The sequence below is a fragment of the Hydra vulgaris genome, chromosome 14, assembly GCF_038396675.1.
Source record: "Hydra vulgaris chromosome 14, alternate assembly HydraT2T_AEP".
Lineage (NCBI taxonomy): Eukaryota > Metazoa > Cnidaria > Hydrozoa > Anthoathecata > Hydridae > Hydra > Hydra vulgaris.
The window spans coordinates 23,782,326-23,797,944 of record NC_088933.1 but is presented as its reverse complement, the minus strand read 5'-3'; the positions used below and the strand labels follow the sequence as shown (position 1 = coordinate 23,797,944).

At 25.9% G+C, this 15,619-nt stretch overlaps 1 protein-coding gene across 1 annotated transcript in view; it reads right to left on the bottom strand.

Moving 5' to 3' along the window:
* Window positions 1-336: 336 nt before the first annotated feature.
* Window positions 337-15,619, bottom strand: part of LOC100210930 (protein kinase C delta type) — a 62,795-nt gene continuing 47,512 nt past the window's right edge. The window contains exons 11-15 of the mRNA XM_065818282.1: window positions 14,303-14,457; window positions 10,887-11,025; window positions 10,335-10,523; window positions 9,017-9,157; window positions 337-1,396 (exon numbers count right to left, since the gene is read on the bottom strand). Of these exons, the coding sequence (XP_065674354.1) occupies window positions 1,241-1,396; window positions 9,017-9,157; window positions 10,335-10,523; window positions 10,887-11,025; window positions 14,303-14,457 (780 nt within the window). The 3' untranslated portion in view covers window positions 337-1,240. The remainder of the gene's footprint in view (window positions 1,397-9,016; window positions 9,158-10,334; window positions 10,524-10,886; window positions 11,026-14,302; window positions 14,458-15,619) is intronic.

The following is a 15,619-nucleotide window of genomic DNA, read 5'->3' as shown; positions in this document are numbered from 1 at the left end:
AATTACTTTTATACTGATTGTGAATTCACATAAGATAACTTAGTTAAAGAAATGATAATTTAATCAATAAAAAACAAACAAAACTAAATAGACCTTTATTTTGAATAAATATTTAATTATTTACGTTTTTGAATGCTTTTAGTACTGCTGAACAATTCAATAAATTTTAGAAAAAAAAAAGAAAAAATTTATATTTACCACTATGATGAAATCAGATTTACTTAGTAATGATGGTAACAACTTAAAACATGTTATTATGGTTAACAACTTTGACATATTCGGGTAAACAGGTGGTAGCGCTGCGAGAGAGAAAACTATAAAACAATTATTTGAAAAAAAAAAAAAAAGACAGTTCACTTGCTTAAAATTTTACAAATAAATACATTTCAAACAAAATTATCCTGTAATTTTATTCTCTAAATTCCATTATAACACACTTAATAAGTTAAAATAAACCTTTTCCAAATACCTGAAAACAACGGGTTTAGATAAAAAATATTTGATATTACGCAACTAGAATTGCTTATGAAAAATTAGCAACTGATATAAAAATACACTTTCAAAATTATAAATAACATTGACACAAAAACATAAAAACAATAACAATGTTAGTATAATAATAGCAGAGGAATTAAGTTGTGTAAGAAAAACAAAAACAAAAAAGAAGCGGTTAAAACAAACAAAAAAGTTAAAAAAAAAGTTTATCGCGTTCTTGGTTTTTTTGTTTTGTTTTTAGCACCTTTATAGTTGAGATTGATTGACGATAAAAGTTATAATAACAACAACATTAAATAATTGTTAATTTAGAAAAAAAAATTGTTATTCAAAAAATTAGAAAATCTAAAAAAGTTCATTTATAAGCGCATTATAATCGAAAATTTCAACAACATTTAAGCTACAATGAGAACAACATTTACGTTAATAAAAGAAGAAAGATACTCTAAGAACAACATTTATAAAACAACCAAAAATGTTATGGGTGTAAAAATTTTAATCTTGCAATTAAAAAATATTCTATTTCTATATTAAAAAATGTCTTTTTCGAGATTAGAAAAAATATCATAAAAAATGAAAACAAAAATAAACTAGAAATTTAAAATCGACAATAAATAAATTTGAAAAGTTAACTAAATATAACAGACAAACATCACAATTTTTGATATCATAAACGTAAATCAGAATAAACGAAATAAACCTCGATTGAGCATAATAATTGTAGCTATTATTAAGCGTATTACTTTTAGCTTTGTTTAATATGAAAAGCTGGATTTATGAAAGAAAAACCTTTGAATTGAAATTGATCGATTGATTCCATTAGTTTTGCATCCATTGGGGTTAGTTTGGGTTCCTCCATTGTAAAATCTGGATCAAAATTGTTAACAGCGTTGTTGCTTTTCTAAAATTGTTATTATAACAATATTAATAACTTCTACGCATTTCATCTATATACCACATACAAACTTTTGGATCATTTTGCATTTTGTTCTTTTATATTATGTCTTTGTTTGAACTTATCCTTATTTAAATTTTTTTTTCTGTTTATAAACTATATAATTTATAGATCAGAATATATGCATAAATGTACATACGTACGTACGTATGTATGCATGTATATATGTAGGTATGTATGTATGTTTGCATGCAGGTATATATGAATATACATACTTTTTTTTCTCTTATGCCCACTAAAAAGTTATTTATTTTAAGGGATAATTTTTATTATATAAGTAATACATTTCAGAGACTTTTCAAAAAATATCAAGACTTTGCAACTTTGATTGCAGAAGAATTTTAATAAACATAGCATCAGATGCAATTGTTGTCTGGTTTATTTTTAAGCATATGTGTAAAACCAGTTACAATAACAATAAATTGAAATGTGTACACGAAATAAATGTGAAAGAATAAGCACGTCTTTTTTTTCAGTGGTTGTATTAAAATCTTTTTAACTGTTTTGTATTTTAAGAATAACCTAAGCCTTTCACTAAGGGAACGCGCAAAAATATATGGATTTTCTCATAGTTTTGTTGCAAAAGTTAGAAAAAAATATGGTTTTCATTCTTTCAAAGCACAAAAAGTGCCCAACCATTCTGAAACTCAACAAAAAAGTGCAAGAACCCACGGCAGAAAGTTGTATGACAATTTTATTTCTAAAAATTTCTGTATTATTGAAGACGATGAAACTTATATCAAGTACGATCATCAACAAATTCCTGGTGCTGTTTATTATATTGCCAAATATAGAGAAAAAGTAGATAAGAAATTTAAATACACAAAACATGACAAGTTCGCTAAAAAAGCTTTGATTTGGCAAGCTATTTGCAGTTGTGGCAAAAAATCAGCACCTTATATTTCTCAGTCCACATTTTCTGGTCAAATATATGTTAAAGAATGTTTACAAAAACGCCTTTTACCTCTCATTAAACTACACAATAACAGACCTGTGTTCTGGCCTGATTTAGCTTAATTCATTATTGTAAACTAACTAGGAATGATATAAAAAGAATAATGTGAAATTTGTGCCTAAAACAGAAAATACTAGAAACTGCTCAGAATTGAGAGATATTGAAAAGTACTAAACTATTATTAAAAGAAAAATGAAAAAAACAAAAAGCTTTGCAGAAACATTAAAGATATTAAAATATCATTTAAAAAAGCTTATGGGTACCACTAAAGCAAAAGCTCGAAATTTTATTAGATTCCCACAGGAATAATTTTTTTTTTTAAATGTTTGATCTTCTAATATTATTGTATTAAAATTATTACTTGGTCAGAAATAAAAATTGAGGAGTACTTTTTTTTAGTTGCTTTTCTACTTTCACATTTATTTCGTATACACGCTTTATATTTCTGCATTAACTATTGTTATTTGAATAAACACTGCTATGTTAAACATAATAATATAAAATCTAATTATCGCCATCATGCATAAAATTACATATAATTTTTTTAAAATTAAAATTTTAAAAAATCCAAAATTAGACCAAATTACTCATTTGTAGATAAAGTAATAAGCAGTGTAAACCTCATTGTTAACATTAGCACATATTAGTTAACATTAGCACATATTAGTTAACATTAGCACATATTAGTTAACATTAGCACATATTAGTTAACATTAGCACATATTAGTTAACATTAGCACATATTAGTTAACATTAGCACATATTAGTTAACATTAGCACATATTAGTTAACATTAGCACATATTAGTTAACATTAGCACATATTAGTTAACATTAGCACATATTAGTTAACATTAGCACATATTAGTTAACATTAGCACATATTAGTTAACATTAGCACATATTAGTTAACATTAGCACATATTAGTTAACATTAGCACATATTAGTTAACATTAGCACATATTAGTTAACATTAGCACATATTAGTTAACATTAGCACATATTAGTTAACATTAGCACATATTAGTTAACATTAGCACATATTAGTTAACATTAGCACATATTAGTTAACATTAGCACATATTAGTTAACATTAGCACATATTAGTTAACATTAGCACATATTAGTTAACATTAGCACATATTAGTTAACATTAGCACATATTAGTTAACATTAGCACATATTAGTTAACATTAGCACATATTAGTTAACATTAGCACATATTAGTTAACATTAGCACATATTAGTTAACATTAGCACATATTAGTTAACATTAGCACATATTAGTTAACATTAGCACATATTAGTTAACATTAGCACATATTAGTTAACATTAGCACATATTAGTTAACATTAGCACATATTAGTTAACATTAGCACATATTAGTTAACATTAGCACATATTAGTTAACATTAGCACATATTAGTTAACATTAGCACATATTAGTTAACATTAGCACATATTAGTTAACATTAGCACATATTAGTTAACATTAGCACATATTAGTTAACATTAGCACATATTAGTTAACATTAGCACATATTAGTTAACATTAGCACATATTAGTTAACATTAGCACATATTAGTTAACATTAGCACATATTAGTTAACATTAGCACATATTAGTTAACATTAGCACATATTAGTTAACATTAGCACATATTAGTTAACATTAGCACATATTAGTTAACATTAGCACATATTAGTTAACATTAGCACATATTAGTTAACATTAGCACATATTAGTTAACATTAGCACATATTAGTTAACATTAGCACATATTAGTTAACATTAGCACATATTAGTTAACATTAGCACATATTAGTTAACATTAGCACATATTAGTTAACATTAGCACATATTAGTTAACATTAGCACATATTAGTTAACATTAGCACATATTAGTTAACATTAGCACATATTAGTTAACATTAGCACATATTAGTTAACATTAGCACATATTAGTTAACATTAGCACATATTAGTTAACATTAGCACATATTAGTTAACATTAGCACATATTAGTTAACATTAGCACATATTAGTTAACATTAGCACATATTAGTTAACATTAGCACATATTAGTTAACATTAGCACATATTAGTTAACATTAGCACATATTAGTTAACATTAGCACATATTAGTTAACATTAGCACATATTAGTTAACATTAGCACATATTAGTTAACATTAGCACATATTAGTTAACATTAGCACATATTAGTTAACATTAGCACATATTAGTTAACATTAGCACATATTAGTTAACATTAGCACATATTAGTTAACATTAGCACATATTAGTTAACATTAGCACATATTAGTTAACATTAGCACATATTAGTTAACATTAGCACATATTAGTTAACATTAGCACATATTAGTTAACATTAGCACATATTAGTTAACATTAGCACATATTAGTTAACATTAGCACATATTAGTTAACATTAGCACATATTAGTTAACATTAGCACATATTAGTTAACATTAGCACATATTAGTTAACATTAGCACATATTAGTTAACATTAGCACATATTAGTTAACATTAGCACATATTAGTTAACATTAGCACATATTAGTTAACATTAGCACATATTAGTTAACATTAGCACATATTAGTTAACATTAGCACATATTAGTTAACATTAGCACATATTAGTTAACATTAGCACATATTAGTTAACATTAGCACATATTAGTTAACATTAGCACATATTAGTTAACATTAGCACATATTAGTTAACATTAGCACATATTAGTTAACATTAGCACATATTAGTTAACATTAGCACATATTAGTTAACATTAGCACATATTAGTTAACATTAGCACATATTAGTTAACATTAGCACATATTAGTTAACATTAGCACATATTAGTTAACATTAGCACATATTAGTTAACATTAGCACATATTAGTTAACATTAGCACATATTAGTTAACATTAGCACATATTAGTTAACATTAGCACATATTAGTTAACATTAGCACATATTAGTTAACATTAGCACATATTAGTTAACATTAGCACATATTAGTTAACATTAGCACATATTAGTTAACATTAGCACATATTAGTTAACATTAGCACATATTAGTTAACATTAGCACATATTAGTTAACATTAGCACATATTAGTTAACATTAGCACATATTAGTTAACATTAGCACATATTAGTTAACATTAGCACATATTAGTTAACATTAGCACATATTAGTTAACATTAGCACATATTAGTTAACATTAGCACATATTAGTTAACATTAGCACATATTAGTTAACATTAGCACATATTAGTTAACATTAGCACATATTAGTTAACATTAGCACATATTAGTTAACATTAGCACATATTAGTTAACATTAGCACATATTAGTTAACATTAGCACATATTAGTTAACATTAGCACATATTAGTTAACATTAGCACATATTAGTTAACATTAGCACATATTAGTTAACATTAGCACATATTAGTTAACATTAGCACATATTAGTTAACATTAGCACATATTAGTTAACATTAGCACATATTAGTTAACATTAGCACATATTAGTTAACATTAGCACATATTAGTTAACATTAGCACATATTAGTTAACATTAGCACATATTAGTTAACATTAGCACATATTAGTTAACATTAGCACATATTAGTTAACATTAGCACATATTAGTTAACATTAGCACATATTAGTTAACATTAGCACATATTAGTTAACATTAGCACATATTAGTTAACATTAGCACATATTAGTTAACATTAGCACATATTAGTTAACATTAGCACATATTAGTTAACATTAGCACATATTAGTTAACATTAGCACATATTAGTTAACATTAGCACATATTAGTTAACATTAGCACATATTAGTTAACATTAGCACATATTAGTTAACATTAGCACATATTAGTTAACATTAGCACATATTAGTTAACATTAGCACATATTAGTTAACATTAGCACATATTAGTTAACATTAGCACATATTAGTTAACATTAGCACATATTAGTTAACATTAGCACATATTAGTTAACATTAGCACATATTAGTTAACATTAGCACATATTAGTTAACATTAGCACATATTAGTTAACATTAGCACATATTAGTTAACATTAGCACATATTAGTTAACATTAGCACATATTAGTTAACATTAGCACATATTAGTTAACATTAGCACATATTAGTTAACATTAGCACATATTAGTTAACATTAGCACATATTAGTTAACATTAGCACATATTAGTTAACATTAGCACATATTAGTTAACATTAGCACATATTAGTTAACATTAGCACATATTAGTTAACATTAGCACATATTAGTTAACATTAGCACATATTAGTTAACATTAGCACATATTAGTTAACATTAGCACATATTAGTTAACATTAGCACATATTAGTTAACATTAGCACATATTAGTTAACATTAGCACATATTAGTTAACATTAGCACATATTAGTTAACATTAGCACATATTAGTTAACATTAGCACATATTAGTTAACATTAGCACATATTAGTTAACATTAGCACATATTAGTTAACATTAGCACATATTAGTTAACATTAGCACATATTAGTTAACATTAGCACATATTAGTTAACATTAGCACATATTAGTTAACATTAGCACATATTAGTTAACATTAGCACATATTAGTTAACATTAGCACATATTAGTTAACATTAGCACATATTAGTTAACATTAGCACATATTAGTTAACATTAGCACATATTAGTTAACATTAGCACATATTAGTTAACATTAGCACATATTAGTTAACATTAGCACATATTAGTTAACATTAGCACATATTAGTTAACATTAGCACATATTAGTTAACATTAGCACATATTAGTTAACATTAGCACATATTAGTTAACATTAGCACATATTAGTTAACATTAGCACATATTAGTTAACATTAGCACATATTAGTTAACATTAGCACATATTAGTTAACATTAGCACATATTAGTTAACATTAGCACATATTAGTTAACATTAGCACATATTAGTTAACATTAGCACATATTAGTTAACATTAGCACATATTAGTTAACATTAGCACATATTAGTTAACATTAGCACATATTAGTTAACATTAGCACATATTAGTTAACATTAGCACATATTAGTTAACATTAGCACATATTAGTTAACATTAGCACATATTAGTTAACATTAGCACATATTAGTTAACATTAGCACATATTAGTTAACATTAGCACATATTAGTTAACATTAGCACATATTAGTTAACATTAGCACATATTAGTTAACATTAGCACATATTAGTTAACATTAGCACATATTAGTTAACATTAGCACATATTAGTTAACATTAGCACATATTAGTTAACATTAGCACATATTAGTTAACATTAGCACATATTAGTTAACATTAGCACATATTAGTTAACATTAGCACATATTAGTTAACATTAGCACATATTAGTTAACATTAGCACATATTAGTTAACATTAGCACATATTAGTTAACATTAGCACATATTAGTTAACATTAGCACATATTAGTTAACATTAGCACATATTAGTTAACATTAGCACATATTAGTTAACATTAGCACATATTAGTTAACATTAGCACATATTAGTTAACATTAGCACATATTAGTTAACATTAGCACATATTAGTTAACATTAGCACATATTAGTTAACATTAGCACATATTAGTTAACATTAGCACATATTAGTTAACATTAGCACATATTAGTTAACATTAGCACATATTAGTTAACATTAGCACATATTAGTTAACATTAGCACATATTAGTTAACATTAGCACATATTAGTTAACATTAGCACATATTAGTTAACATTAGCACATATTAGTTAACATTAGCACATATTAGTTAACATTAGCACATATTAGTTAACATTAGCACATATTAGTTAACATTAGCACATATTAGTTAACATTAGCACATATTAGTTAACATTAGCACATATTAGTTAACATTAGCACATATTAGTTAACATTAGCACATATTAGTTAACATTAGCACATATTAGTTAACATTAGCACATATTAGTTAACATTAGCACATATTAGTTAACATTAGCACATATTAGTTAACATTAGCACATATTAGTTAACATTAGCACATATTAGTTAACATTAGCACATATTAGTTAACATTAGCACATATTAGTTAACATTAGCACATATTAGTTAACATTAGCACATATTAGTTAACATTAGCACATATTAGTTAACATTAGCACATATTAGTTAACATTAGCACATATTAGTTAACATTAGCACATATTAGTTAACATTAGCACATATTAGTTAACATTAGCACATATTAGTTAACATTAGCACATATTAGTTAACATTAGCACATATTAGTTAACATTAGCACATATTAGTTAACATTAGCACATATTAGTAAATATAGATATTATAACAATATTAGGCCATTCTCCTTTATTTTAGAATTAATTGCAGATATTTTATTTTAAATAAAAAAAGAAAAAATAGATGTCTGATTAAAAGATAAATTAGATAGCAAACAAAATTGTTTTAAATAACAATAATAAAATAAAGACTTACAACATTTGGTACAAATGGCGGTTTAATTTCTTTTTTTTCAAGCTTGTTCCAATCTATTGGACTGAAAAATGGATGTTTCCGAATGTGTGGTTTAGTACCCCCAGTGTAGCCCAGTCGCAAAGATATGTTTCTTTCCATTAACTATAAAATAAATAAACAACTCCTGAAAAAATTTCCTTTAAAACAAATTTACTAGTAGAAAGATTAAGTTAGAGGTTTTTAATAAAAACAGCAGAGTAAAATTAAAGTAAATACAACATTCAAAGATATATGGCAAGGTAAATTAAAATTAAAGTAAATGCACAAATATTTAAAGATATATTGCAAGAAATATTGCAAGCAATATTGCAGGAATTATAATTAAAGCTGCTCACATTATTATTTCTTTGTTGTTGTCAGAAAATATGTTTACAAAAATAATATAAGTGGTAAAAATCATTTGGCAGATGAAATAAGAAAGTCTTATACTCTAATGAAGCATAAAGTATGGCAGTGATTAGAAAAAGATAGCTAAAGGGTTAGATTTTCTTGCAACATATGATAATACAAAACTCTATTGGCTTGTATTAGCTATCAGAGGTGATGCACAGTTCTAGACTCTGCATGTTACATGTATTTTCTAAACATTTTTGTACAAAGTCAAGGACCAAGAAATAATTTTTTTATTAAATTAAGTCAAATTAATTAAGTTAAATTAATTAAGTCAAACTTTTTGTCACATGTTGCAACAAATGCTTATACATTGGTACAATCTTTTAAAATCTATTATTGATATTGTTTGAAAATCTACAAAACTGCCTTTCCTATTTTTTAGATTAAATGTCGCTAGACCTGCAGTTGGACCATCTACTATTTTTAAATACATCTCTAAATACGATTTCATAGCATGCATAACAAAATTGTTATGTATGCAATGAAAATACTTTATCAAAAGAATTTAATTGTAACTAAAAGTTGCGATTCCTAAAACTATTGGAGCCTTAATGCTAAAATAGGTTGATAAAAAACATAAATGATGAGGTTATACTGAAATAAAAACAGAAAAGAGTAAGAGTATACAACTGATGGATTAGGGTTTAGACTGGTAGTATCTAAGTATAAAAGAATTAAAAAAAGTAAAAATTAAAAAAAGTTAAACAAGTTTTTTCATTACATTTCTAAAGAAAAAATTTACAAAATCTTCATAAACTTTATTTTGTCTTTCATAAAAGATTTACTAAAAACATGTAATATATTGATTATAACTTTATTCCTATGATATTTTTTTTATTTTTCAAGTTCAATAAAATGATATGTAGAATAAAGTAAAATAGCTTACCTGACTTAGAATAGATACAGAAGGTTCAGAGACCCACTTAGGAAAGTACAATTTATCACGACAAATGTTTGCAAAAAGAACATCTTCATCGTCACCAGAAAAGGGTGATTGACCTATCAGCATCTCATATAGAAGAACACCAAAACTCCACCAGTCAACTGAAGAATCATATCGCTGAGATTTAAGTATCTATTAATAAACTAATGATATAATAAACGTAATAGAATATTTTTATGTTATTATAAAATGACTTATAATTAAATGACTTATATTAATTACAATAACTAACTATAGTTACAAGAATAATGATTAAAAAAAAACATTCATTATATAAATTTTTTTAAACTTTTAAACTTCCTAATCAACTCGCTTAGCAAACTTTTAAATTTGCTTATCAACTTGCTTATCAAACTTTTAAACTTGCTTATCAACTCGCTTATCAAACCTTTAAAATTGCTTATCAACTCACTTAACAAACTTTTAAACTTGGTTATCAACTCGCTTAACAAACTTTTAAAAATACAGAAAAAAAGTTAAAAAAAAAAAAAAAACCTCTGGAGCAATATAATCAGGTGTTCCACAAAATGTAGCTGTTTTGACTCCATCGTTCATGTCTTCTTTACACATACCAAAATCTGCAATTTTTATGTGGCCTTCACGATCAAGCAAAATGTTGTCTAATTTTAAATCCCTTAATAAAATTAAAGCCTAACTAAATTATTTGTTTATAATTTATTTTAACTTATTTATAACTTGTAGTCTTGTAGAATTTGACCAAAAAAAGGGTCAACCTAGAAAAAATTATTATAAAGACATGTTATATATCGTTGAAAAGCTTATTCTTTCCTTATTAAAATGAGTAAAAGGTTGTTTCTTTTATTATGGAGAAAAAAAATTTTGGAATGAAAACTGCTTTTGAAACTGTTTATGCTTCTGTAACAGTCAACTATATGTTTTCCGAAAGGCAATTGTTCGAAGTCTTAGAGGCCATATGTTTGCTGCATCAGCTATCTTATCTATATTGCTGGAGGAAATTTGGATTAAACCATGGAAGTATAAAACAGATGGAAGTTTAACCACATTAAAATGTTTTGGGACTATGCTTGTAACCTTTTGTTTCGTGAACAAAAAGAAAACGACATCAAGACTGTACTTAAATGCCTAATTTTTATACGTTGACGCAAATATATAAGTTTATAAAAATTTAAAAATAGTAATTTGACGGTTCGTCAATAATATTCAAGTATAAACATTAAAAATGGCGATAATGAAATATCATATAACAACTTTTTCTTAAACTTTACATTAAATGAATGGAGTATTACAAGTATGAATGGAATTATGACAACTAATGAAACTTTAGGCTTTAGTAATTTAGAAAACATTTATTTTTATTTTTTAAAAATTGTTTTAGCTGTGTTTTTAATCAAATGTTGTGTTTTGATTTGAAGCAGGAAAAGAAGCTTCAACTCACATATACTTTTAAAATAAAGTGATTTTATTTAATTACCGAGTCTTAATAAACATTTTGTTGAATAATTACAATAACTAATGGTTAAAACTTAGTAGCGTACCTTTAAATAATTAATTTTAATGTTTTAATAAAAATCATTTCAGTGAATTTTTGTTGTGTTTTGTACAGTGAGACTTGATTTTTATTAGTGTCGGTTACAAGCATACTCCCGAGATGACTTGACATTGCTTTGATGTGCGGCTTGATGAACTTCCATCTGTTTTATACTTCCATGATTAAACTAAGTGATGAAGAAAAAGCTGAAATTAAATTAATGTACAACTCAAATATGCATAATAAAAATGATGATACTGAACTTGAAAAGAAATTAATTCTATTATTTGAAGAAAAGCAGAATACATGGCAAAATCAAAGAACAGATATTAATGAAATTGTTGAAGGGCAAAGAGGTTTTGTTGGCAAAGGAATTACTGAAAATGTGTGACAAGTACAATGCATAGGTATAAATAAGATTAAATATTCTTGTTTTATTGACTTGGAATTTGCCAATAGAACAACTGATGCCATGGTAACAAAGGGATAAAAGGGTAAAAAAAATGCTACTAACAAAACAGACATTTATAGCAAAAACTAAATACTGCAAATATACACATTTCTTCCATTAAAATTATATTTTTTATTAAGGTGCGCTGAAATGACGAAAGCTGTAAATTCATTAACCTCACCAAGAAACACAAGTAAGGAACACAAAGAACTTCAAACGTGAAATTTTCAGAAAATTAAATCATGGTTTCTCATAGCCCTTTTGATGTAAGAGAACAACTTGAGGCTCTGGACTCAGAGAGAACAACTTGAGGCTCTGGACTCAGAGAGAACAACTTGAGGCTCTGGACTCAGAACTTGTAGATGAATTTAATCAGGCGACTTGTGATTGTTCGGAAAGCATTGGTGCACCAATTGGTGCACAAATGAATGATATGGCATGCACAGAAGTATCCTTTAAGAGAAGTAATCAAATCAAAAATCTTCAAGGACTCTATTCAAATATTAAAGTCAACAATGAAAATATATCAGTTGATCCCTTGACATTATTTTTGCGTTTGTCAGTTATCATTGAGAAAAAACCAGAAAAGAAAATTGAAGACTACTTTTACTATGAACTGACTTCATACCCTATGTCACTTTTTAAAGATAGTCTTATGCACAGTGCTCAAAAACACAAGCTGAAAAATTACCTAACAAAGCCAGTTATATCTATGCCCTATGCTCCTAATTCTTTAAGAGTTGCAGATGGTGGCGCTCTTTTATACTGCTGCGATTGGAACAAGGGTGAAATATTTGATAACATTTTTGAAAAGTACATTCAATTTCTAAATTACCATAAAGTTAGTGTTGTAGCATTTGATGGATATGAAAATTCTACAAAAGACACTACACGTATAAAGCGTGGATCAAAACACAATTTGCAGTTGAAATACATAAAAGCAATCCTTCTATCAAAAATTTATTTTCTATTCTAAAAAAATTTACTTCTATCAGTCCGTCTGGTAGAAGTAAATTTTTCTCCGACAATGCCAACAAAAAATCATTTATCTGAATTCTAGAAGTTAAATTAAGAGAAAGAAGTTTAACAGTGTATGTTTGTCATTCTGACGCAGATACTACAATCATTAAAATCGCACTTAACTTTTCTAAAACAGAACCCGTCACAATCTATGCAGATGACAGCGATATTCTTTGTCTCTTATTAAACCACTGTAAATCAGTTAAATCTATACATAAAATATATTTAACAAGTATGACAAAGTGGCATGATTGCCAGCATGAATGTTATGAAATTGATTAGATTATTGGCAGTACAGCAAAACTCGTCATTAACAATATTCTTTTTGCACACATGTTTAAAGGTTGTGATATAATATCAGCAATTCACAATTTTGAAAAGAACTCTATTTTCAGAAAGCCTGAAGCCAAAGATCTGTGCAATGCAGCAAATTTTTTTTTTTAATAAAAATAAGAACCCTACGAATCCAATGTGCTGAGATAAGCAAACTTCAATTAATGATAAAATAATAAGAATAATGTAAAAACAATAATAAAAAATTTTATAATTTCTTTTGAAAGAAATTTGAATTCTAAATTAAATTGAAAATTTAAAGTTATGTATTAAGGTATAATGTTCGTGTAGAATTACTTTATTAAAGTAAGTTTTTAATCTAATGAATAAAAAAACTTAATATAATTTTTCTTAAACTGACATAAAAAAAAAAAAAAAAAAAAGGAATCAAAAGTCAAACTTTTTTTTGCTAAGATTTATAGAGATATTACTCTTCATTAATGTTGCTAAACAACATATAAAATAGTGAAAGCTACTTATGTGTAACCTTACATTTCTATTTAAAAAAAAAGCAAATCGGGAAAACTCATTTGAATATGTTACTATGTATGTTACTAACCTAAAAACACATTCACACAGATCTAACAAAAAAAATACCTATATATAATTAAGTTTTTATGAAGAAACTGAAGCCCACAAACAACTTCTGCTCCATAAAAACGAGCTCTGTTTTCATCAAACTTGCCAAAGGACTGTATGTGGAACATTAAATCTCCACCGTTCAAGTATTCCATAACAAAAAATAAATGGCTCTGAAATAATAAAAGTACATAACTTCTATAGTTTTCTTGAACTTTTTTAGTTTAAAAAAAAAAAAAAAAAAAAAAAAGGAGATTTAGAGATGTTAATAAAATTCTCCATTTTAAATTTTTTTATTTTAAGTTATAAATCTTTTTTTAAGATTTTATGCATTTATTCCTAAATGTTAAAAAGTAGTACAAATATTATTTTAAAACTGAAAATTTCTCAGTAAATGGTTTGTTTATACGAGAAATGACATTATACTTTGCAAATGACATTATACTTTGAAAAAGGGTTGATTTCTAGAGTTTTCAATCTCAAATAGATAGCTGTTTTGTGTGTTTGGTTTAAGAAAAAGAAATGATCTTTTTAAACTTTCCAAAATGTTCAAGGTCAAAGTTACACATTAAAGAAATAACCATTTTTTTTGCTTTCTGTAAGTAAGTAAGTATGTTTTGTCAAAACTGTTTTTCCAATCAAAAATTTGAATGTTAACAAAAATATTTGAGAACTGAAAAAAAAAAAAAAAATTGCCTTTGTTATAGATATTTGCTCTGTCCACCTAAATATGCAAAAGCATGATTAGTTGAATCTTATCTTTCTTCAACCAAATTCAACCTTGCACAATTGGCTGTATTTTGGTAGATCAAACTAGTGGATCAACAAATTATTAATCTCTGAAAGCTAAAACTTTTCATTTGCAAAAAAAAAAAAAAAAGCAGAAAAGAGAATAAGATAAGTTTTCAAACTTAACAGTTTATGTTAAGAAAAAAATATGAAACTTCACTACAGATTAAGCCTTTATAAGATGTTTCCAGAAATCAGGAATACAAGGAGAGGCAGTGGAAAAAGCAGTAAATGATTATAATAATCCTTTCCATGGCTTAAATGTTGAAAAAGATAAAAGAAAAATTAAAAGAATCTTGAACTGTTAATGACGAATTTCAACGTACATTTTGACACATGGTTAAAAAATTTAGTAGACTTTGATATCTGTATTACCAACAAATTATCTGACGAGGATGTCCTCACAGAAGCTTTTGGATATAAATTTGTTAACACTAAAGATATCATCACAGAAGTTTTTGGATATAATCCTGTTAACACTAAGGAGAAATCCTATAAATAACTAATGTTAAGATGTTTCTGATAATGTCACAAAACTGAAATTGA